This window comes from Crocodylus siamensis, chromosome 15, assembly GCF_052110815.1.
Source record: "Crocodylus siamensis isolate JL-2025a chromosome 15, ASM5211081v1, whole genome shotgun sequence".
In the NCBI taxonomy this organism is placed as follows: domain Eukaryota; kingdom Metazoa; phylum Chordata; order Crocodylia; family Crocodylidae; genus Crocodylus; species Crocodylus siamensis.
The window spans coordinates 39,361,524-39,386,899 of record NC_143409.1 but is presented as its reverse complement, the minus strand read 5'-3'; the positions used below and the strand labels follow the sequence as shown (position 1 = coordinate 39,386,899).

Here is a 25,376-nt window from a genome sequence, read left to right as displayed (position 1 = left end):
GTCCCATGCAAAGCATGTAGAGTGGTAACCTGAAGGTGATGAAGGCCCTAGTGTCTAGAAGCAGCACTGGCTGCTTGAGGCTGGAGTTAGTGGGCAGGGCTCCTCTTGAAGACAATGGGATTTGAACTCCCTTTAAGCTTCCTCCCCATGAGGACACCCTATTATCTTCAGAGGCAGGTTAGCATCAGTCCCACCTGGAACGTGTCCTCTTGTTTCCATTCTCTGTGAAACACTGAGGCCTCACATGCTTTTGAAAGTCTCCTTTGGCTCCAGTTCACTTGTTTTTTCTCTCTGCTTTCATTAGCTTTAGTTGTGTGGTCTTCCAGGCAGTACAGAGCAGTCATGGTGAAGCTTGAGATGTGGCATCTGCCCTTGTTTTGGATACTTCTCCCAGGGACATGCAGCTTGGTGGGTGAGTACCATTCCCAGGCTTGGAATCAGAGGGAGGTCCCTGTTGTGACCTGGGGGGGATTCTACCCAGGAGCATTGCCCGAGAGCAAAGGGAGCTGCTATGTATCAGGATGCCTCAGAGCATGGAGCTTGGAACAGGAAAGGCACAATTAAATGTGTGAACACACAAGGAGACACTACACTGCACTCCTGACATAGGAAGCTTTCTGAGGCTGGCTGCATGCCTACCTGTATGTTCGTGCACAGCATCTACCACTGTGTCAGGGGCCTTGTACTACTACTGTGGTTAGGGAATAATGACAACAGTGATGACACTTCACCTCTTCCCCTGCATGCAGCTACTGATGTACTGCAGTGTCTCACATTTTCTGATGGCTCTCTGGGTGCTTTGCAGTAAAAGAAGACACTGGACTAGGCAGCGTTTCTTGGGGAAGGTGTGGCATGTGTGTCCATAGATGTGATTGGTGGGATAAGTGTCATTGCTAAGTCCAGTGCTTTGAATGGTAACTTCCCAGGGTGCCCCAGGCAGTGACCACCACTAGTTCAGGTGATGTATCTTATGCAGGAGATGAGGAGGAGGCATGCTCCGTTCAGTGACAGGTCCATGCTAGTGTATGCCCTGGGCTTTGGCTGCTGGGTTATATCTTTAATATTATTTTTCTGTTTGGTCCATTTGCTGTGCTTGTGACTGCTGACTGGAAGGAGTCCAACCCTCACTTTGAGGCAGGTGACAATGCACTACATTGAAATGCAGCCTGGCTTTTGTAATAGAGGGAACTACCTCATCCTGTTAGAAAGTGCAGCCTCTGCTGTCTATATGATGAGCTGCTCTATTATCCATTTGGCAGTCTGGGATGCCAGCCTTACCAGTCCAGGGCCCTTCTTATAATCTCTGGAGAATTTGGTGTTAGTTTGCTCCACTTGCCCAAGGCACAAAACTAACTTTGTATTCTCTTTAGTAGGCTTAATCCCACTATCCCTTGTAACAGCTGCCTCTCTCTGGTCCTACTGTCACATCTGAACATGGTCCTGGGGGTCTGCTATCTCCACAGGTGCCCAGGAGAACATCAACTGGGAAGTCCAGCGCTATGATGGCTGGTACAACAACCTGCAGCATCACAGCCATGGTTCTGCAGGTGAGTGGGGAACATTGTGTGCCAGTGCTGGTGACTTTGAAGGGTCAGGCTAGAGTGGATGGCGTTGGACCATTCTGCCTTCATAAAGGTCTGTTTATGATGGTGGCTTGAGTGAAGGCCAGTCACTGATGGCTCAAATGGAGCAGCAGATGGTGGGCCGGGGACAGGAGCTAGAGGAGACAACAGTGGTAATGCCAGCACCCTGGGCTGAGAAAGCAACCACCATTGCTTGCTCATGGTTGTCATGTGGGCAGTAGCATAGGGATGCAGCTGGGCACCCGGGGCACAGGAGCAGTGACAGCTTTTGGGTGCTGTGTGCTCACAATTGTGATTGTGCAGCTGCTGGCAGTGGCTGGGGTTTTTTTTATGCCCCCAGGTTGGTGCCTGGGGTGATTGCCTGTTTGTCCTACCCTAGTTCCACTGTTGCATGTCGGGGTGTTGTTAGATTTCCGCTTGATTTGGGAAGACTATGATACCCCTTTGGTTACCACTAGGGTATGACCAAGCGACTGTGACCTTTGCTGTCACAAATAGGCAGAGCTGTCAGCTGTGCCCTTTGCCCCCCTCATGTTGGATCATCACAGCAGGCTTTATTGGCCCGCTCCAAAACCCACTGCAGTTTTTCACAGACCTCAGTAGCCTGGCATATGTCCTCCATGGAGCTATGCCTCTGGATTTTCAAAACCATCTAAGGGAGCAAGTGACCTAGGTTCCAGTGACTTCTGGTGGGTGACAGGTATTCAATTCCCTTAGGAGTTTTTGAAAATCCAGGCAGAAACCTCTGCAGGCCCTCACACTGGAGGGTACATGGCTGCTTCTTTGTTTGGGCCTCATCCAGGTTTGTTGGGTCAGCAGTACCCCCATGGGACACTGTAGCAAACCTTCCAGGCAGAGACAAAGTGAGTACCAGCAAGCGGGTTATGCTGGAAGTTATGGTCCTGGCTGAAGCTTATGTCAGATCCCAAACAAAAGTAAGTTATCTCAACAACAATACTTTTTTGCTGGGATAACAGAACCTATATAAAGGCTTTCACCAGCACTGAGCTATGTCAGTCAGGGCTGTGATATTATGTTCACACTCCTGCCTAACCAAGCAACACTAACCGAACAGAGGTCTTTAGTGGAGACCATGCCTGAGGCATCTCCTTGGGAGCACTGCAGCACTTTGCGATCTGCCCTGACTGCATGATGGTTGCTGGCTGGATAGTAAGGCATTGGCTGTAACTACCTGAGAGATGCCTCTTTCCTCCTCTCATGGGGCTGCAGCTGGATCCCCTTTGAGAACCATCAGGGTCTTGTTTGCTGAATCAGGGCCTTTTGGCCCTGGCTGACTGGACTTCTTAGCCAGAAATAGTCTCACTTCACTGGGCTTGAGGCACATTGCAGGGACCATTTGCTTCATGAGCTTGATGTTGTTTTCAGTTCTGAGCTGGGTGATTTCACTTCTTTATTTTTTTTGTTTTGGGGGGCAGTAGTGCCCCCTAGGGGCTCTGTTTCTTGTAGGCAGGGTTGTCCTGCTGCGAAGTAGTGGCTACCAACTGAAGGGTTAAAATGTAGCCCCTGGGGCTTGTTGGCACAAAGCCACTGCTTTGGGATGGGTCCAGAACGCAGGGGGTGAATGCTACCATGGCTCACCCCTCCCCACTCCCCAGCTGTGCTTCCCTTGCCTGCCACTGAATTCAGGGTCTCTGGTTGCCATTAGTAACTCTGATTGGCAGCATGGAAGGAGGTGGAGGGCGAATCATGGTAGTGTTCAGCCCCTGGGTCCTGAGGCCTTGCCACTGCAGTGCCTCTGGCAGCCATGCCAATAAGCCACTGCCCCATTGCTGGGAATGGGTTGTCCAGCCTATAAGAAGCCCCACAAAATTGGATCTAGCCTGTGGGGTCAAAGAAGTTAGTTGGACAGCCCTATTTTAAATGATTGCCAGGCATCTGAAAGATAGGGAGAGGTGCCACTTATGCCCCTCAATTGAAATTAATATGAAATCTGACTTTCATTTTGTCAGTGTGGTCTCCCTCTGTTGTGCCAGGCTTAGGAAGGAAGGAAGCCTGGGGGAAGGAGATGTTTTTGCTTCACAATTTACAATCAGCCCAGAGAATCCCTTGTCAGATTGAGTCAGGAGACTTAGCAAGATGCCAAAACAGATTGGGTATTGATTTGAATAAAAACATCATCAAACACATTCTATGTAGTGAATCCTCAGGCTTCAGGCAGGAGCTGATCATCCCCTGAATGAGGAAGGAATTCCTGATCTTTCTCATGAGACACGTGATAGTACAGAGTAAGGGACCAGTTGCTTTAAGGGGATTATGCAGCATCCTCTGAGGCATCTGGCATTTATTCTGCTCAGAGGGTTTTGGCCTGCGTGCTCTGTACTGGTTAAAAAAACTCCTGTTATTAGTTTGCAAATGTCCCCTGGCATCAGTGAGATATGGCTTTGCAGCAACAATCATAGTGATAAGAAAAGAATTGCAACGAAAGAGAGGCTTTGTAATACCACTATTGGAAGCTACATTCTCTGGAGAGCTGTTCCCTAACTGCTTTGCCCCAGGAACTCCAAGCATCCCAGTCCCTTTATATTCTGCCCAATACTTCTCAATCCCACTTTCACTGCAATCTCTGGGTGCTGTGAGATGTCATTTTGCTGCCACCAGGTTCCAATCTGCTGCGCTTGCTGCCAGCCAACTATGCCGATGGGGTGTACCAGGCACTGCAGGAACCGCACGTGCCCAATGCCCGCAGACTCAGCAACGTGTTGGCCCAGGGAAGTTCTGGAATACCCTCCAACAGGAACATGACTGTGCTGTTTGTCTCCTTTGGTAAGAATCAAATGGGTTTAGCAGAGAAACAACATCCATCTGGGCCATCTCTAGTTATCTCCCAACAGTAAGCTAATTCAGGGGATGTTGAAACTCATGATTCCAAAACAGCTCACGTGCAGTGCATGGATCCTTGCAATTGCTAAGCTAAGGTTACACTACAAAATAAACAGTTGTGTGAGTTACAGGGAGCAGCGGCAGTTACCCTCAAGTCTGACCTTTGCTGCGTGCACATTTCCTTTTTTTTAGATTAATTTCTTAGATTTTTTTTTACCTCCATAGCAACAATGCATGACTCCTGTGGAGACAGAATTGCTACTGCCTGAGATAGACTCTTCCATAGCTTATGGGATGCCCTTGGGCCTTGTGAATCTTTGGGGTGTTAAAAAAATAGGTTACAGAAATTGTCAAAGCCACACAGGCAGTTTTGATACTTGTCTTCTATTCATTTTAATGGTTTGTAATGGATGCATGTGGATGTATGTAGTGGAATTGTCTGAATGCCTTTAAACGTTTCGGATATTTAAACTGAGGGTCAGTCTTGATGACACATTTACACTGGTATACTTGCTCTTTCTAGCAGTATATAAAAGGATCAGACAGACAATGTAAATTCCTAGCCTGGAGTAACCACCCAACTTGAAGTAGATCTATGCCTGAAAATACTAGGGTAAAACTACCATGGTGTAATTTTCACTGGTGGATGTGCCATCTCTCTGTGGCTAATAAGAGGTACCTGTTTCCTCAATGCAAACAAGCTATTGCCTGCTTCCCCACCAAGTGACAAATCTCAGTGGGTGCATCTACATGTGTCCCTGACTGCACAGGTGTTACTGCTTAGTTCTGCCAGTGCGTGGGTCATTTCTGACCCTACTGCACAGTAAAGACAAGCTACTGTGCAGTAGCTTCGGCATCACAGTTTGTGCCTGTTGATGCTAAGTCACTGTAGCAACAAGCTACGTCATCATAGCTCATTGCTAAAGCGCCATAGCATCTCATGTAGATATGCCAGTAATAACCACCTGTCATCCTACCTATCTCAGGATAGCGGCTAAACATCCAACTGTCATGTGCTGCCACTATTTCCTTTCCTATAGTCCTGGGTGCCTGGGATCAGGCAGGCCTGCTGGGTCCTCTCCAAATGAGATTTGCTCATACAGAGCCTTCTCTGTGGGCATGTGCCCCCTGAGTCCTACAGCGGCCTGCAGGAAGGCTCTTCTTCAGCACTGGTGTGAGAGACCTCTCACAGAGCCCTGTGAGTCTTGTACTGGAAACTAAATGTTTGGCTTTGAGTCAGGCTGGAAGAATGTCATCCCCAAGTTCATGCCCAAACAGGCAACACAAATAGGGTGGAGATTCACTGTTAGCTGGAAAAAGAAGGAGGAAGAGAAAATGGGCATAGGTTATTGCTTCCTTTAATCTCCCTGAGGTGAGACAAAACAAATGGTTCACCTGGGGCAGTCTTGGGGCTGTCCTTGGCTAAGCCAGTCAGCAGCATCCCTGCTGCACTTGGGAGGCACAGGCATGGGGAAATCACTCAACTTCCCTGTTTCACTTCTCAGATGGCTGTTTTGGGCTTTATTTTTTTTTGCCTGTTGCTGCTGGTGGCTGAGAAAAAGCTCATAGCCAGAGCTGGGGATGGCAGGGATACAGGGTGGCTAGCAGTGCAAGCCTTGGCCTGTGTTCTGTCCTCTCTTCTCATAGACTCTCCCATTTCAAGGCTAGAGGACACCTTTAGTCACCTCTGGTCCACCCTCCTGTGGGGCACAGGTCAGGAGGATTCATTCAGCCATTCCCTGCACTGAGCTCACAGCTTGCATTTGGGCTAGAGTGCTTCCAAAGCAGGAAGGTGAGCTCTGCTCCCAGTGAAAGGCAATCCTCTATGACAGGGATGGCTAACCTCCAGCACATGTGTCACAAGTGGCATGGGCAGCCTCTGAGTGCGGTACGTAATGGATCGGACTGGGGAGGGAACAGGCAGCAGATAGGGCAGGAAGCAGAAAGCAAAGCACCTTATGGGGCAGGGGAAGGGGACTGGCAGTGCGCTTAAGGAGCGTGCAGGGCTAATTTGTGAAATTCTTGCCAAAAAGGTTGGGTTCCCCCCCACCCCCTCTTCCCATGTCCCCCACAGGCCAATTGCTACCTTGTGGCAGTCATAATAGGGGAAGCTCAGGGGGAAGAGAGGAACAACAGTAACCCAGGAGCCATACTGCAGACGAAAGGTGGAACAAGTTGGTATCCTCTGAATACCCACTGGCTGAGACTCTCTGTCTGATTTATTCCCTGGTGGCTAAATGACTCTGCCCTTGTTATCAGCTTTGTCCTTCTGTAGCATTCCTTTTTCATTTGGAGATCTCAGGTTAAGCTCCATAGAGAGGGGAGTAACAAGCCCTGTTTTGCAGAAAGAGAAGTGAGGCAGTGGGATGTCAAGTGACTTGCTCATGGTCTCACAGTAGATCAGAGGCAGAGACTTCTGATCACTGTACAGCAGGGTCTTCCACTCAGCAGCCCTGCCTTCAGCCCTGCTTTCACTCCTCACTCCACAGGGCTGAAACCAAAGCAGCTACTCGTATGTTAGCACTGGGCTAGATAATGTGCTTGGGTCTCATGGATGCTGGAATCCATTTACAATCTATTCCCACCTGGCTGCCTCAATCCATGTCTCTGCTTGGGTGTCTCACAGGTTTCCATGTGCTCTCTGAAGTCCGGGCAGTGGAGAGACCTGGCTGCCCTGCTGAGTTCTTGAACATCCCCATTCCACGAGGAGACCCTGTGTTTGACCCTCAGAGAGCTGGGGATGTCGTCCTGCCCTTCCAGCGCTGCCAGTGGTCGGTGGAGACAGGACAAAGCCCCAACAACCCACGAGAACCGGTAAAGGGGCAACTTTTGCTTTGCTGTTCCCTATTTCATTTCATTTACTTGAAGGAAGTGGAGCTGGACTGTTCTCAGTGGTGGCAGATGATAGAACAAAGAGCAATGGGCTCAAGTTGAAGCAAGGGAAGTTTAGGTTCGATATTAGGAAGAAAGTTATCACTAAGAGTATAGTAAAGCACTGAAACATGTTACCCAAAGAGGTTGTGGACTCTCTATCCTTGGAGGTTTTAAGACGTGGCTAGACAAAACCTTGGCTGGGATGATCTAGTTTGGGATTGTCCTGCTTTGAGCAGGGGGTTGGACTAGATGTGACCTCCTGAAGTCCCTTCCAACCTTTCTTTTCTATGATTCTCAGTCACTTGTTAACTATTTCACTGGTGGATGGACCCAGACAGTATGTATTTCAATGGGTCTGTGACACAAGAACATCCAGGGGCTTTACCAAACAAGCAGCACAAAAAAGCAATAATGGAGTGCAAAGGCTGAGTCAACCAGCCACCTTGTTAATGATATTAGTACCCAAAACATGAGTGCCCTGGTCACCAGGCCAAGACACCAGCTTGTCACTATAACATGTTGCCCTTGTGTATCGCACTCTACCTAAAGTCCATTATTAGCCCAGGGGATTCAGTCCTAACAACTCATGCAAGGCAGACAACTGTGACTGTGCCCATGTTACAGATAGGAAACTCAGACATAGACAAAATGATCTACCTGAGTCACGTAGAAGCCACTGGAAAATCTGGGGACAGAGTCTGCCTCTTGCATCTCCACGTCTTGTGGCTAATCCTTCCTGATTTACTGTCAGTTCCTTTTAGATCTCAGCTAAAAGCTTCTATTTCCCTAGGGGTGCCTAGCCCAGGTGAGGGTAGGGACTCAGGGAGGCTCTTTTGAGTCACCTGGTTAACTGACATCCTCATTTCTTTTGACACAAAGCTTCGTATATGCCAGATGACTGTACCAGGCTCTTCTAATTGATTTATGTCTTCAAGTTTACCCCTCTGTGCCATGGATGTAGAGCCCAGGACCACTTCAAATCCCAAAAAAGGGTTTTTCATCCTTTTTGGGATTTGAATAATACCATATCAGCCCTTCATTCCTACAAGATCTTGTTATCTACTAAATATGCTGTAGCTACATCACCCCAACCCCCTTATAGACAGTGACAGCATTGCATTTGTGTTCTCAGAATTGCACACATTGTTCCCCATCTCATGGGAAATAACAGAGCAATAGAATTACCTATCCTTTCTCCCCTCATTCCTTCCCATCAAAAAAGCCGTGTCCATATAGAAGCTCATCATGGACTGAACAAAAAGACATTTTCAGTCATGGCTGAATCCTGATAATGTGGCTGAATCCCAATCACTGCTGTTCAGGCAAAAGCTACAGTTTTAACCCTCTCACAACCTCTGCCAAATTGGCAGCAGCTTTTGGCTGCTCAGCCAAAACCTACCACCAATTTAACAGTGGTTTTGAAAGGGTGAAGACTAACTGTGATCTGCAGCATGCATGCCACTCCTCTCTGTGGCCACAGAGAGAAGCAAGGCCCCAACAGTCATTATACTTGTGAGGATTTGGCTGGGACACAGGTGGTCGGGCCTGTATGTAGGCCCTGAAGGGCAACCAGAAGGTCAGCTAAGTGGGGGTGTAGGTTACCAGGTTATCAGGTTACCAGGGCAGGTTACTGTACCATACCAGGACAGGTTACCAGGTTGGGGTCTGGATCAGCAGAGCAGAGAATGTGGGACCAGGTCCCAGGAGAGCCGAGAGGGAGATATAGGAGTGCAGTCCAGGGCCAAGACAATATCAGAATTCAGGAGAGTCGGAGAGCTGAGTGTGAAGTTCTAGGGAAGATCCAAAAACTGGGTCAGGGAAAGCCAAAGCTGAGTCAGGAGCTGGGAGAACCAAACAGCAGTGAAAGCAGGGCTTGCCAAGGCAGATTGAGGTTGTTGTCAAGGCATGCCTGCAGTCTGAGGCTGCAGGTATATGTAAAAAGACTGAGTGGTGCTCTCTGCAGCCAATCCATTTTCAGAATAGTTGCATTCACTCAGCATCAAGGTCAGGGTAGAAGCTCAACAGCTGACCTTGGTTGGGCCTGACAATACTTTCCCTTTGCTTCTATTCTATTCCAGAAAACAGGCTTCCTTGCTTAGGGCACCCACCCCAATTTTGGAGGGCTGATTTGGGGGAATAAGGTGTGTGTGGTATATGAGTAAATACAGTATTACTGGGAGTTAGGTTATGGAAGCAGATGGTATGATTTTTTCTTACCACACCATGTCGTTCCTCAATAGAGAAAAGCCTGCAGAAGACCTACACTTTGGCTAAGCTCTGATGTTGCTCTGTTTCCATTTGGGGACCAGGGGGCAGCTGACTTTCTTCTTTGACCGTTGCTGTTCTCCTTTTCTCCTCAGGTCAATGCTGTGACGGGCTGGCTTGATGGCAGTGCCATTTATGGCCCCTCTCATTCCTGGAGCGATGCTTTGAGAAGTTTCTCTGGGGGGAAGTTGGCTTCTGGGCATGACCAGGATTTCCCAAAGCAGACAGATGGGAGGCTCCCCATGTGGAAGGCCCTGGACCCAACTACACAGAAGGGCGGGTCCCAGGGGATATATGGTAAAGAAACTTCATGGTCCAGTTTCCCTGCTAGACCACTGAAATGAATTCACCACTCAGCTTCACATGGTGCATTGCCTAGGTCATTTCATGCCCAATTTAGATTGAATTCCCCAACCATCTCTGGATCAAATTAAGCCCAGAGACAAGCAGTGCAACAGATTTCACAGATTAACAAGGAACTGTGGTTGGCCTGGTTTTACTTCTTTCTAGGATTTGGGCTCTTTCATCAGTCTCATGCTCAATGTGTGCACATTAGCAGAAGAGAGCATTTGTGTATGAGCACTTCATCCTCTGTGGTGAGAGAGGGAGACTCAGAGTGTAAAATAGATTTGCCTTGTGCCTGTACGGGTGCTGCTCACCCTGCGGGAGCATGCATGATGCATAGTACTCAACCTGGAGAGGAAATACAGACAGGTAGAAATCCCCAGGTGTAAGACCCTTTGTTCTTGAAGGTGGCATGTGGTCTTTGGTCTGGCACTGAGGTGTGTTCACTGCAAACAGAAGCATCTCTCAGCAACTTCCAGGCTGCAAGAACACAGGGCTTTTGACTCCCTGAGCCCTGTCAAAGGGACAAGGGTGCTCTCAGGTCAGTGGGGCGGTGTCCATTCTTCAGTAGTGCCGCCTCCCTCCCCAGGCAGCTTGGGAAGGGGGCAGAAGACTACTCTGCATCTGGATCCTGCTGAAAGGTGCTCAAGAGCCACCCATCTATAACAGGTACAGCTCTGCTCATCCAGATGAGGCAGGAAAGGTAGTTTACAGAGCAGCTGTGAAGGCCAGGGGATTCTGACTGGGGAATGGCTGGGCACCTCAGCTCAGGGAGGAAGGTTCAGTTCTGGTAACTTTTGTCATATTTTTGTAATGAGTATCATGGACATACGGCATGGAAACCCAAACATGACATGCACCCACACCTCCACAAACACATGCAAGTAGACTGCCCTTCCTCTAATCTGAAATAAGGTTCTGACATGTAGGAGGAAACTCTGCCAACAAACATGCTCTTCTTGTTCTGATTTCCAGACCTGCCTGCTGGTCTGTTCTCTGCCCCTTCACCCAGCCACGTTCTCTGGCAGCCAAGAAAGCGCAGAGACTGGGATACCTCCCCGCCCCTGTCCCCAGAGCGGTCCCTTGTCCTGGGAGCAGTGGCAGGGCTGGAGACAGGGCACATCAGTGGGAAGGTTGCAATGCAGACTATATCCATTTTGCTCCCTTAGCATAAAGACAGGTTGGCAGCCTTTGGGTACTACTGGGCCCTGTGCCCAGTGCCAGCACACAGCCCCAAGCACCTCACCTCTTCGATGACTTCCCTCCCCACTGCCCAAGGGAAGTCTTATATGGGCCAACCTGTCTGTGCCCTTGTGCACTGAGATTGGTTCCTGACAGGCTCTGTGATTGTTGCAGACTTTGGCAATGCCAAAGGGAACGAGAGCCCTTTGCTACAGGCCCAGAGCATCATGTGGTTCCGCTACCACAACTACCAGGCATCGAAGCTGCGCCAGAATAACCCCAGCTGGTCAGACGAGGATCTGTTCCAGCACACACGCAAGTGGGTCATTGCCACCTACCAGGTGAGGCAGCTTGGGGGGAAGGGTCGAGTAAGGTCTGTGTGGAGGGGCCAGCTCATGGGGGAGCCCCAGCAATAGTCACCCTCCCTGGGCTCCCATGCTGGGCCCTGCTGGGTCTCACACTGATTCAGTTTCCTCCTCTCTTCCCTAGAACATTGTGCTGTATGAGTGGCTGCCGGCATGGCTGGGGGAAAGCATCTCATCATATAAAGGTGAGGTGTGGGGGCTAGATCTGGGGCAGGGGGACCCTGAGAGGAAGTGGGGCATTGCATGGAGGATAGAGCCAGAAGGTAGTGAGCAGGAGGTGCAAGGGGGAGTGCAGAGACACTGCAGAGCATGGGGGAAGCAAAGAGGGGCAGGGAGCCAGCAGGAGCACAACGAAGTCTGAGGAGTCAGGGGGTGCAGTGAGCAAGGAGAGCAGAGGGAGGGGCACCGGGATCTTCTCCATTCACCCCTTCAGGTGCTGGGGCACAACAACTGTATTTCATGCTTCAGGTTACAGCCAGCACGTGGATCCCAGCCTGTCGCCTGAATTCCTGGCAGCTGCAGAGCACATCTTGGCCACCATGGTGCCCCCTGGCATCTACATGAGGTAGATATGGGGAGTCTGTGCATTCTGCATGCTGGGTCATGGTGCTGGTCACCTAAGGCCATAGAGTTAGGTGGGCACTGTCAATGCTTTTATGGTACCAACCCTGAAGTCCTGCACAAGTCAGACTGCAGCATCCACCCTCCCTCCTTCAGCCCGCAGATTCACCCTGACACCTTCAGGCCCCACCCTCCTGTGCTTCCTTCCAGAGCTTGCTTACCAGCTCCTGGCAGCAGGGCTGTGACCTCAGCCCTAAAAAGCACACTGTACAAAGACTGGGCACCAGCAGGTCTGCGATGTTGCTTGTCCCAAGCAGATGTGTACCATGCAGTTTATGCCACACAAACCCATGGGCATGCAGCAGCTCCCACTCATCTCCTCCAAGGCCCTTCCCCTGACCACCTGTCTGTAGAGAAAATAGCAGGCCTAGACCCCAGCAGCAGAGAGTTGCTTTCTTCACCCAGGACCATCTCCTGCAGGCTTGGACACTAGCAAGCAGCAGATAAGCTCTGCAGAACACAGCAGTGCCAGCAGAACCCCCTCCCAACCACACAGTGCTGCCTGGCACAGAAAGGGCTGTGTGGCCTCACTCCTTCTCTTCCATTTCAGAGACAAACAGTGCAATTTTCGGAGAGTGATCGACCAAGACAAAAATCAACCATCAGCTTTGCGGCTCTGCAACAACTACTGGAGGAGAAAGGTAAAGCGGTGCTAGGATGGACAGGGTTTTTGGGGATGCCTTGGGCAAAGTCAGGATACATAAATGGAGGGTCAAGTCCTGTCCTCACTGCTGCAGCCAGGAAGGTTCCAGGGACAGGCTGGGTAGGAATGAGAAAAGGATTTAGGTAGTTGCTCCATGTTACTGCACAGCAGGTGCTTGATGTTCTAGTACACCCTTGCCTTCTGAATGGGGGCGAATCCGGGGAGGTTGCATTGATGCAGGTGCACCCTCCACCCCTTGATTCCTGCTCTGCCCAAATTTTTGAATCAACAACTATCATCACCCTGATCCTTGCTAATGTCTGTCCACTCCACAGATATTAATAACCCTCTCTCCTTTGCAAGGGCCTTGATGTTTCACTATTCAAACTATTCTTCCTTCTGCAATGTTGCTGTCTCTTAGCCATTACTGGGCATATCTCTCCCATTTTACAAACATTCAGAATGTTTTTAGCTCTAGTTAAAAGCCTTAACTCAGGTGTGGTGATATTAACTCAGATGTAAAAATGACTGACAGTGAAGCATTGGGTGAATTGGAGGCATGCTTCACTAGGCTAGATTTTTGTTTCATGAATCTGAATAGGAGACATACATTTAATTATGATGACTACACGACTAATGAGATAATATTTTTTACCATTTTGACTATTTTTTAAACAGAATTATAGAAAAAGTGGGTTAAAAGGGACCTCAGGAGGTCATCAAGCCCAAACCCCTGCTCAGAGCAGGACCATCCTCAACTAGATCATCCCAGACAAGGCTTTGTCTAGCTGGGTCTTAAAAACCTCCAAGGAGGGGGAGTCCACTACCATCTGGGTTGCCTGTTGCAGTGTTTTACCACCCTTCTAGTGAGAGAGCTTTTCCTAATATAAAACCTAAACTTCCCTTGCTGCAACTTGAGCCTATTGCTCCTTGTCCTGCCATCTGCCACCACTGAGAACAGTTCAGCTCCATCCTCTTTGGAACCCCCCTTTGGGTAGTCGAAGGCTGCTATTAAATCCCCTCTCAGTCTTCACTCCTCTAGACTAAATAAGTCCAGTTCCCTCAGCGTCTCTTCATAACTTATTAGTTATGAGTCATAGGGAGTATTGGGTTCTCTGTCTCTTGATGTCTTCAGATCTAGACTGCATGCCTCTCTGGAAGAGAAGGTTTAGCCAAACATGGGTCACTGGGCTAAATCCAGCAGCAACTGAAAGAAATGCCCTGACCTATGAGACACAGGAGGTCAGGCTGGAGGATCACACAATATACGAGCCACTGTTTCTTTAGGTGCCAGGTCAGGCAGACATTAAAGTCACTACATTGCCTAGCCTTGCACCCTAATGAATCCATGACTTTTCCCACTCCTGTTTAGAACCCCAATCTCCAGACATCAAAGGATGTGGATGACCTGCTGCTGGGAATGAGCTCCCAGATCGCAGAAAGGGAGGACAACATTGTGGTGGAAGACCTCCGAGGTATGTTGTAATGGTTGCTATTTATCTGAGCATCTATCCTTGTCAGCAGTTCTGGTGGGTGTCCATTGCAGAGGAGCCACAGGGTCATGAGCAAGTCCCCAAGGCACTAGTAGGTCCATACAGTTCTGTGCTGAAGCTGGTGCAGCTGGGGCTTCATGTCTGGTTGCAGTGTAGACATGTCCTCAGGAATCGTGGCATCTGGACAGACAGTCTCATCCCAACAAGTAACAGCATGGAAGTCACTGTGCTCACTTCCTGTCCTGTAAGGCCTTCCTGTGCCATACTGGGAGATGATCTTCACAGGGAAGAGGGAGTTTGGTGAGGGCAAAGGCCAGTGTGTAGCAGGCCCCAGCTGTCTGGCACAGGCAGGGTGATCACTGGAGGTTGCATATACATTGCCATAACTTTACCTCCTCTCTTTGGGCTCTGCAGACTACTGGTATGGGCCATTGAAGTATTCCCGCACCGACTTCGTGGCCAGCTGGATCCACCGGGGGCGAGACTTTGGCTTGCCCACTTACAATAAGGCCCGGGAGCTCTTTGGGTTAGCCCCTGTCCAGAACTGGATGGATTTCATTACCGATGTGGATGGACAGGTCAGATAACCTTGAGATGTCATGAACCTACAGTGGGGGCTTCTACTGCCATCTGTTGAGCCTTGGCTTTCACAGACAAATTATTTGCTTTTATCTGCCGCTGGGCAGGCAAGCGGTACACCTTCTCCCCCCCACAGTATGGGCACAGTCATATGGGCACAGAAGTGCTCCTTCTGGACAGCTTATTCCTCTAGGGAAAGGGAATGAGGTCTACTGGGACAAAGCTTTTGTATCCAGGGATAGCTGCATAGCTGGCATAGTTGCAGTGAAATAACTATGTTGATCACATAGTTATAGCCCTCCAGAATGTCACAGTTCAACCCGGATAAAACCAGGCTGTAATTCAGATCTCAGTCTAGGTTTAGAACTGGCCAGAGAGAAATCAGCGCATGGATAGCTGTGGGATGGAGGTTCACAGCTGCAAACTAGTATCGAGGACATGGTGTTCTTTGACTCCTATTGTCACCTTCCCTGCCCTGGGGTTGAGCTCTGAGCCAAAGCTGGTGCCACTGCTACCCACCCCTGTGTGCACTCCACTTCTCATGTGCATTGCTGCTGCTCCAGCACCAAGGCTTGGAATGACATATGTATCATGGTGGGCTAGAGTGGTACCATGATGAGCACTGGCTGATACAAAGCCATGGACCCAAATGTGTGTGGTGCCGCCTACCCTCCTCCCTCACAGACTTCCTATTCCTTATGAGATCAGGCTCTTAGTCTGTTAAACAGTAAAGGCCAAGAACACTGTATATATTTTCCTTGTTCTTCTTTTCAACCTTCTTGCCAGGATCTTACTGGTGAGTGGGAATCACCAGCCCCATCACCCCACCCAGCTGCTGCACTGTCTGCTATTCCAGTAGTGACATGCTGGTTGGGGAATCTTTTAATCCAAACATCAGGATCCAGCTGCAGCCATGGTTGTACACAGAAGAGTCTAACTCTTTAGAAAAGGAGGCTATGGTGATCTTCTGGTGGCTCCAGTACCAGGAAGGGATTGCAGGGGAGGTTGGAATTTATTTGAAACAAGTCCCAACAGGAAAGCACAGGAGTTCTCCTGAGGGCCATGGGGCAGCTAAAATTTTCTGTAGACATGCTAGAAGGAAGCGTGGTGGGATTTTTCCATCCCCTGGAGCAGAGTGACCCAAGGGAACAGGCACTTGGTTGTTCCACACAGTCAATTCCTTGAAATCATTGGATGAAGCAGGATAGAGGCCATAGAAAGGCTATGGCACCCATACAGACTTACATGGATGGCTGCCCTTGACAATGTCCACTACCATCTGACTTTGCCATGAGACCCAATGACATGTGTCAAGGGCTGTTGACATTTTCCAAGGCTTTCTGATACACACACATTTTTCTAATCACAGACCTGCATATGCGTAGGGCTGAGTTTTGGCAGACTTTCCTAATGCTTGTATTTGTTCTACAGGTCCTAACAGAGGTAGCTGCCATGTACAACAATGACACCTCCAAGCTGGAATTCCTCCTTGGAGGCATGCTGGAAAGCAATGGATCCCTCTTCAGAGCCATCATCCGGGACCAGTTTGAGCGTTTGCGAAATGGGGACAGGTTTTGGTTTGAAAACACAAAGAATGGGTAAATGTCTCTCTAGTGGTGATCACGTGTAGTAATGCCTGGTGTTTTTCTGGAACACTGCACTCCGGGGCAAGCTGTGATAGCATCCTTCCCATTTTGAATCCTATCATTCACAGTAACGGGCCTGGAAAATAATGGTGCAGCCAGATGGACAATGAAAGTGGACTCCAGTAGGGATCTGTGGCTGAAACAGGAGTCAGTCTTGCAGCCTGTCATTCATCCCCTAAAAAGCTGCCATGGCCCCTTGGCTACTTCCTAACATGGTGCAGCATGGGTCTAGTACTCAGAGTCCATGATATGTAGTCCTTGGACTCTCCAGGTGAAGTGAGGCAGGATGCAGGCTGTGTCCTCTCTGATGTTTCCATGGTCCTTTCCTCAGGTTATTCACAGAAAAAGAAATTCAAGAGATCCAAAACACCACATTCTATAATGTCCTTGCTTCTGTCGCCAATGTGAATTCAAGTCAAATCCAGGACAGGGTCTTTTTCTTGAATAACGGTGAGTACTTTCCTTCTGCAATGCTATGCTAATGGCTCAGGGCAGCCAGGGTCCCTTCAGAACTTTTGTCATAGGACAGAACATCCTGGGACTGGACAACACAATCTGACACAGTTCCCACAACACTCACTAGCTCACTAAAGGAGCCTTCTGCTAAGATAAAACCCAGATACTGTACTTTGTGACTACCCTCTACTGTATACCTTTGCATCCATCAACAAGAGGATGAGGGCTGAATGAAAGCTACCAAGCTGGCCTGAATTTCCATAATTTTTACCTAGGTTCTGGAAAGGTCCCTTGTAATGTTCACTCATAGATGTGGCCTAGACTTCATGCCCCTGCTGTCAGCAGTGTATGAGCATGAAGAACATTCTGGGTATTGGCAAAATATGGGAGCCCAACCAATAGAGGTTCCTGCCCTATGACTCTTCCTCATTTTCTGTGGTATTGTGGTCCCTCCTTCTTAACTGTTTTTAGCCTGGCAGGAATTTGGCAGATTCTTCATGTGTGTTATGGCCCATAATGTCAGCTGGTATTTTGCATTGTATTTTTTGCTATGCCCTGCCCCATAAAGTTATTAATTTACAATGAAAACATTTTTTATTACATTCCTTCTGTCCTTTTTCAGAAGGTTTATTGATTCTTTTTTAAATATGCAAATCCTGCAATAGGTAACTGAACCTGAAATGATTTCCAGAATTGCAACATGCTCCCTTCATCATCTTAATATGCAGAACTAATGCTGAAAAGCAGCCAAGCACCTGTCCCAGGGTCCCACCCACCACAAAGTATTCATAACTCATAGGATAAGGCCAAGAAGCATGCAGTGCATTTTGCGGTTTCTCAGAAGAGCTGAGAATAGAAGCACAGAGAAGTAGGGCTGGAAGGGACCTACAGAGGTCATCTAGGCCAACCTCTCTATCTATCCAGATCATGCTGTGGAACACCTCTCTGCGAGAAATCCTGAGTATTAAAAAGCAATTCTGTGCTGCATTAGAAAGGGACTTTAGCAGAGACTCCAGTTCTCACAACTGACAGCAAGGATTCAGCTTCCAGAGACCTTTGAGTTAAATGTAGGGTCAAGACTCTCTTAACTGCCCAAAGATCTCCCAGACATTAAGGAAACCCTATCATTGACCCTTGGGGAATGTATTCTTAAAGGGAGAGTGCACAAGCTGGGTGAGCAACACAGCATTCATGTCCTTTTCTCTTCACCTACCAGGGGCTCCGTGCCGTCAAACTGAGCAATTAATAGCAGAACGTCTGACCAACTGCAAACCCCTAGTTGTGCTGAACTACTTCGAAGGCAGCGGTGCTGGGTTTGGGATTATTATCGTCGTCCTTTGCTGCTTGCCTCTAGGTTCGCTTCAGTCTTGGCTTCCTTTGCTGATATCCTGATGGGGGACAAGTCATCGTGGGTACTGAGCACTTGGCACTCCAGATAGTGTCAGTGGGAATTACCAACAGCCTTCCTCAGGAACTGGCCTTTTGTTTATAGGTGTCAGCTATTCCTGTAACAGCCCAATCCTGCCAGGCAGGAATTATCTACTGAGTATCTTCAGGCCCCATGGCAGTCTTGGTGGGGGAGAGAGGGAGTAAAGCTTTCAGAAGCAGGCTCTGCCTCAGTGATAGTTCCTGCCTCACTCAGCTCAGAGTGCTTTAATCTAATCTATGACACTATGGCCAGATGGAAGTGACCTCATATCTCATAAAACATACCTCATACCCCAGCAGAAGCAGGAGCCTCTGGTGTGGTACCCAAAGTGATGGACTGGAGGCTCTGCTTGGAATCAAATAGGGTGATTGCAGATGCTAATATTATTCGGATAAAGACATTGGAATCAAATAAAGTTATCTGTAGCTGGAACATGCCACAGTGGGTGATCCTGATGGGAGCTGTAGTAAATTCTTTCCTCAGCACCATCTCTAGAAAGGATTATTTTTAACTCACCAAGGTAGCCACCAGGGCTTATTGGCCAAAAAATAAGTGGTTTTGTATCTCATTTCTCTCTTTCCTGCTCCTTTGCCTCCCTAGTAAGTTTATTCATTGCCTGGCTTGTTGCTGCTTTCCGCAAGAGAGATTTCAAGAAGCTGAAGAGAGAGCAGAACACCAGTGTGAAGAGGGAGACATCCAGTGAGGGAACATGTGGTAAGGCAGCCATCCTGGGTTGGCCCCAGGGCCTGTGACAGGAAACCCAAGCTCCTTGGAGTGACATGCAGTGGGTGATTCCTCAATAGCCAGAGTTCCCCATCAAACACCTTGTGCTCCACAGCCAGCTGCTTTCATAACCTAGGACAGTGCGGGGACAGCAATAACTCCTCTCCTGGGGCTGGGCTCCTTCAGTTGGAGGGAGCTTCACATGTTGGCCCCACCACAGTCTGTAGACATTTGCTGTAGAAGCTGGAAAGATCCTGGAGATTTTATCCTGCATTGTCAATTTGGGTTAAAATTCTTCTCAGATCTGCTTGACTGGTCTCATCCCAGATGCCCTGACAGTCCTGTTTCTAGAAGAAGAGGATTTTTCCCTTAATATGGGTATTTTATGTCCCAACACAGTTCATGGATGTGGGTTACTCAGTAATGTATAGATGACAGGTCTATAACACTCTTAAAAATTGAGCCAATAGCTTGATCCTGATCTCTCTCACACTGGTGTAAATCAGAATTAACTACACTAAGGACAGTAGAGATGCATCAAGGTAGAACCAGTTCTTGTGACTTCAGAATTAGGCTCCACTTCTGCAGCAATGCAATGTCACTGCTGTTTATTGTTTGATTAGTGAAGTTTCCAACCTCTTCCCACAAGCCCCATGAACCCCTTGGGTGCAGAGACCACTGTCCCAGTGAAGAGAGGAGTTTGCTGACATTCAAAGATCATGTTCTCAACTGACTGTTCTCTCCCCTCAGCCTTGGAGTGGCAAGGGCCCAAGACAGACAGCTATCTCATCTACATTCAGCTCCATTCGGACAAGATGATCAAAGTTCTGGACAGCCGGTTGTCGGTGATTCGAAGCATCAGCCTCCACGCTCAACAGCAGCTGGACATGATCCTGTCCAACAACAAAGGGAACAAAGCTCTACTCCTAAAGATTCCCAAGGAGTATGACCTGGTACGTAGTGTGACCCATGACATGTGGCTTGTAGCTCTCCACTTTACTATACCTATCACAAGAAATGTATCCCCCACACTGTGGGTGCTTCTACACATTCATTAATGTACAGAAGTTACTGCACATTTAGTTTAGTGCTTGCTTAATGAAGTACTAACTAAATGCACAGTAACTACAGTTACTGCATAGTAACACCGGTGCATGGGGTTTTTTTGTGATGCTTACTGCCCAGTAGCCTAATACTACTGTGCAGTAGTGTATTAGCATGGTTTTTGCCTGACACACTATGGCGCAGTGTTAGGCTACAGCACATTAAGCATTTTGTATAGACGTGCCCTGTGTCATGTTCTTGGAAGCCCACAGTCCATTATGGGGATGTAGCTTTATAACCGTGAGTTCTGATGCCTTATAATGTGTCAAGGCCAGTAAGTGATAATATCCATACTTTGTTCTGCGAAGACCTTCTTCCAGGTCTGTGAGGTGTAACAAATATTCATTTCAATCAATGTGACTTTGGGCCAAGCCACAAAGCTTTCACTTTCTAGATAAGCTTTCAATAAATATCAGAAGAGTGCTTAGCCGTAAGTCAAGGGAACAGGTGGACAGTTCCATTTCCAGAGTAGACATTGCTCTGTTGTATAATTTTTTTAGGTCCTACATTTCCACTCTCTGGTATGTGAAGAATGAACACTGTTAATGACAGATAGTCTTGTCCCACTAAATAGCAGCCATATATACATAGGAAAGCATTTGCTGGTCTGGTTCAAGGGGAGCAGATACAATAGAGAATCTTTCAGATGGGCCTCGCAAATGCTGGTCTTTTATTACAAGAAGCTGCAGCCTTCCCTCAATAGTGGCCCAGTATTGTTCCTGTGGAAATAGGAGTGTCACCTGTAGGGTAAATTAGGTTTGTTTAAAGGCTGGGCCTGTGTGTCTCTGTTCAAACAGCATTGGAAAGGGGAAACATATTTTACAAGCCTCCCAAGAACTGTGTTTTGCTCTGTGCACTAAAGATATCTTACCATGACACTCTCCCTGTCTAGCTAAAAATGGGTCCTACTCACAGTCTCATTGTGTGGGGTTACTTTTCTAGGTGTTGTTTTTCAATGGAGAGGCAGAGCGAAGTGACTTCACTGGGCATTTGAAGGCCTACCTGGAAATGAAAGGTCTGGCTCTCAACATAACTGACATGAAGGAACAAAACATGCTAAAAAGGGCTGTTACCAAAGAACAAAGGAAGCAGGTTCTTGAAACTTTCTTCAGGCATTTATTTGCCCAGGTATGTATAGTACCAAGGGGTGAATGTGACGACTTTAAGATAAATAGAAGGCTGGTGCTTATATTGACTTAAACATTCAGTGTTACTGCCCTGATTGCATGAGAACATTAGTAAACCACACATGAGGAATATAATGTTTGAAGGATTTTTTTGTTCACAGGAGATCAAGGAAATGGCAATGCTGAAATATTATCATTTGATTTCCAAGACGGAACAGTTCTTTAATTACATCATGAACATATCAGTAAATGTTCCTAAATGTTGTTTTAAAATAAGATGAAACTTTACTGCAGCCTCTGCTATTCAGTCTTAGCTGGGAGGTAGAGGGAAAACTGCCATTTTTTCTGGGGTAGAACACAAGACACTTGGATGAACATGGTTCTGCTTTTTATAGTGCTAAATATTATCATTATTTGGGTCTCATATGGCAGGTGCTGGACATTGACAAGGCAGATGCTGGAGACCTCAACTTTGAAACATCCCAAAAAGCAAAAGAATCTCTGAAGTGTGAGCTGAGCAGTGTTGAGTTTGCTGAGTCCCTGGGGCTCAAGCCCCACTCCATGTTTGTGGAGTCCATGTTCTCCCTTGCTGACAAAGACGGCAATGGGTATATCTCCTTCCAGGAGTTCCTGGACATCTTGGTGATCTTCATGAAAGGTGAGACTCCATGTTAGCTGGAGGGCTGTGGGAGAAGTCACTGACTTGTTATAGTGAAAGGGGCTATCTTGCTGAAATCACAGCTCCATGTAAACTGTTCCTCTGTCATCCATGCACTGGTTTCCCACCCCCAAAAGTGAGCTGAAGCATTTCATGGTCCACTTTTCAAATGAAACGTGAAGTGAAGATCTTGCCTGCCTGTAACGATTGCAGTCCACTAGGACTTACAAAAGCGAGGTGTTTCAGTCTGATACCTCAACCCTGTTTCTTCAGGTTTGGGAGCCCAGTGCAGCTAAAATCCCAGCCTAGTCTGAGTTTCCCTCTGCTAGTGATGTGTATGAAGCATGATAACCCAAGGCCTCAATTCAGAACAGCCCATAAGCAAGTGTTTAAATGTAATCAGGTGCTGAAGTATGAGTAGGCATGGGTTTGACCATATGCTTAAATACTTTCCTCAATCGGGGTCCAATTCTCTACACTAGTTTCAGAGAGGTTGATAGAGACATCAGCTTGTTAATTAACAAGAAAGGACTGCTTGGCATTTCTGCTCCTGTCTGGAGTGGCCTTCAGCAAGCAGCTTAACCGGGCAGTTCTGCATTCTGGGGAGCAGTGGGCAGTACCTGTAGCTCGGCCAGCAGTGTGACAGCTGTTGTTTTTGTGTCCTTTCCTTCCCCAGGCTGGGCACCCAGGGTGAATGCCCTCGTCCCCCTCTTTTAGTTATGCGACTGTCTTCTGTGCGATATGTCCACATATTGAATCTGCACATGTGAATCTAAAGTTACTTTCTGTTGAACCTGCTAATGTCAATGCACGTATAGTTTTACTTTATGTTTACAATATGTTCTCTGCGTGCCAGTCTGGCAGCACTCATTCCCACACTCGTGGTTGAAGTCATTTATTTATAACATGGACAAACATAACGCCTTCAGCTATGGATGTGGAGAAGGCAATCTCTTCTCCTTGTCAGAGCTGGCTGATATTTGGTTTGGTTGTCCCTGGCTCTCCATGGGAATGAGAATACCAGGAAAGTGTGTTGGAAGACGAGACCAGCATCAGTAGTATCAGACTCTGCTCCACCATATAGCCCCATGCTGGGGAGGAACACACAACCTTAATTAATCTAGATAGGACTTCCAGGAAATCATTGCTCTGTGATGATTACTGAAATACAAGCTCAGTGAACGGTTCACAGCAAATAATTAATTTGGTCAAGCTTGCTTCTTCTTTCGCTTGTAAATTGTCTGTGACCATTGTGTTGTGATTTTTCTGTTTTATTTGCTATTCATAATTATTCCCAGAGTCTCACAGTGAATCTGGGAGTAGTTGTGGGGGGTTTGTTCTTGGTTGTCATAAATATTCAAATTTGTGATGCATTGGTTATTTCAGATATCACTTGTTGTTTCTGCTTCTGATATGAGGAATTATATGGCTAATTAACATATGTTGGATTAGGAATCTTATATCTGAACATACAAGACAGAATTTGCCATCAAGTTTAAGATTTGCTCTTTAGATGGCTTTGTGGTAGTAAACCTCACATGCAATAGCCCTTGTGGCAATTGAGCAGAAGAGGAGCAAATATAGCCAAATATAAATAGCTGAAAGGCTTTAATTTCTTGTCATCACTATGCTTCTTGGCTCCTTTTCACATTGAGGACAATTACTGATGCTATAGACCTGTAATCTCCACAAGAGTCTTTGAAAACACTTTGACCAGCTCTGTAGCAAGAGGCTCTAGAAAGAGAAAATATTTTTTACTCCATCTCTCTCCTTCCTTCCCAGGCACCTCAAAAGAGAAGTCCAAGCTGATGTTCAGAATGTATGACATTGATGGGAATGGGTTTCTCTCAAAGGAGGAGTTTCTAAGGATGCTGAGGTATTGTTGCTGTCTATAAACTAATGAGATACATAGTTCCTTTTTTTCAATAGTGGTCACTAATCTTGGGTGCTTCAACTTCCCAGTGTCCTATATTGGACATCACCAACCCTGTACTCAGAACCCATTTTTCCTCTGTGATTGATACTCTTGGGGCTCTGTCTAGTTTCATTTGAAGGACTGAAGTGACAGTCTTGCAACCCCAACAGAAGCCACTCTGTAAATCATTCCTGAAACTGGTCGGCTGCATCATATGCAGGAGGGTCCATGTTGATGCTTTCTGAGAATGGGTTGTTTTGTTCTGGAGCTCCCAACTTTGCATTTTTCTCTAGGTCTTTCATTGAGATCTCCAACAACTGCCTCTCGAGGGATCAGATAGAGCAAGTCACTGACTCCATGTTCAGGGCCTCGGGGTTTCAGGACAAGGACGAGCTGACATGGGAGGATTTTCATTACATGCTGCGGGACCATGACAGGGAGCTCCGCTTCACCCAGCTCTGCATCAAAGGTTGGTGTGGGGTAGGGAGTTTTGGGTTACATCACTGCCTGTAGACATTGCAGACAGTGGGAGCAACGTGTTTCCTCATGAGCACATGAAGAAGTTATGTCTATAGCTGGGTGTAGCTGGTTGTAGCTTATCAATGAGGCACTGTGCTCTACAAGATAGCACCTTGGCTTCTGCTCTCAGTATTCCCATGGTACAACTCGTGATGGCCCGTCTCTTAAGCAGAGCAGACTGTCCAAAGTGTGTCCTGGCAAATCCCCCCTTAAGAGAGGCAAGGGCAAGACAATGGGGGCCCCTGGAAATGTGTTTTCATTGTTGCCCATTTGTAACAGGTGGTTTTGTCCTTTCTGCTTTCCAAAGGTGTTCCTGAGGTTTTCAAACAGAACTTACACAACCGTGTCTCTTTCATAAATGGACCCAAGACCAATGGGTAAGCTTTCCATGCCCCTGGCCAATAGTTACCGTATAGCTGCTGCTGCTCCACTCCTCCTGCCCGCTATGTTTCAGTTTTTCACCAGAAATCACTCCACACTGGCCTTTCCATCAGCAGGACGGGAAAGTAAGCAGCTGCTTCTGAAGCTCCAGCGTGTGCCTGGGAGTGGGATGGCACCAAGAGAGGAGAATACATCCCTCTCCCTTCTCCCCCTGTGACTTCAGCGCTGTGTGGCTGGGGAGTTTGCTCCAAGAGGGAAGCACAGGAGAGACAGATCTCTCTGGATTTCACCTCCAGTTTCTAGTATGGAACCTCAGCTTATGCTGAATGGTGGAAGCCCACATCCTTAGCTTTCAGGGAACTGGGATGCCTGACATGGTGTGCATCTGGTGCACTCACGGCATAGGTAGTTTCATAGTTTCATAGTTAGTAGGTAGATGAAGTATTTACCACAAAGTAAAAGGGGACAGGTTTGACTGCACATCAGCTACTCTGCAGTAACTACCAAATGCAAACTCTTCCCCACCATGGCAAGCAGAGGCTAGGCCACTGTAGCTTAGATCTCAGTGAAAGAGGGGCAGGGAAAGACATGGAGGCATTTATCGGGGAGGAGCTGACTTGTTGGAAA

At 47.7% G+C, this 25,376-nt stretch overlaps 1 protein-coding gene across 1 annotated transcript in view; it reads left to right on the top strand.

Moving 5' to 3' along the window:
- The first annotated feature begins 342 nt into the window (after positions 1 to 342).
- Positions 343 to 25,376, top strand: part of DUOX2 (dual oxidase 2) — a 37,368-nt gene continuing 12,334 nt past the window's right edge. Inside the window, exons 1-21 of the mRNA XM_090028610.1 lie at positions 343 to 412; positions 1,464 to 1,547; positions 4,203 to 4,367; positions 7,051 to 7,238; positions 9,659 to 9,860; positions 11,265 to 11,431; positions 11,580 to 11,640; positions 11,924 to 12,020; positions 12,627 to 12,717; positions 14,092 to 14,194; positions 14,627 to 14,790; positions 16,223 to 16,389; positions 16,769 to 16,887; positions 18,110 to 18,247; positions 18,923 to 19,036; positions 19,796 to 19,998; positions 21,092 to 21,277; positions 21,709 to 21,934; positions 23,717 to 23,810; positions 24,143 to 24,318; positions 24,676 to 24,745. Coding sequence (XP_089884736.1) covers positions 343 to 412; positions 1,464 to 1,547; positions 4,203 to 4,367; positions 7,051 to 7,238; positions 9,659 to 9,860; positions 11,265 to 11,431; positions 11,580 to 11,640; positions 11,924 to 12,020; positions 12,627 to 12,717; positions 14,092 to 14,194; positions 14,627 to 14,790; positions 16,223 to 16,389; positions 16,769 to 16,887; positions 18,110 to 18,247; positions 18,923 to 19,036; positions 19,796 to 19,998; positions 21,092 to 21,277; positions 21,709 to 21,934; positions 23,717 to 23,810; positions 24,143 to 24,318; positions 24,676 to 24,745 — 2,885 coding nt within the window. The remainder of the gene's footprint in view (positions 413 to 1,463; positions 1,548 to 4,202; positions 4,368 to 7,050; positions 7,239 to 9,658; positions 9,861 to 11,264; positions 11,432 to 11,579; positions 11,641 to 11,923; positions 12,021 to 12,626; positions 12,718 to 14,091; positions 14,195 to 14,626; positions 14,791 to 16,222; positions 16,390 to 16,768; positions 16,888 to 18,109; positions 18,248 to 18,922; positions 19,037 to 19,795; positions 19,999 to 21,091; positions 21,278 to 21,708; positions 21,935 to 23,716; positions 23,811 to 24,142; positions 24,319 to 24,675; positions 24,746 to 25,376) is intronic.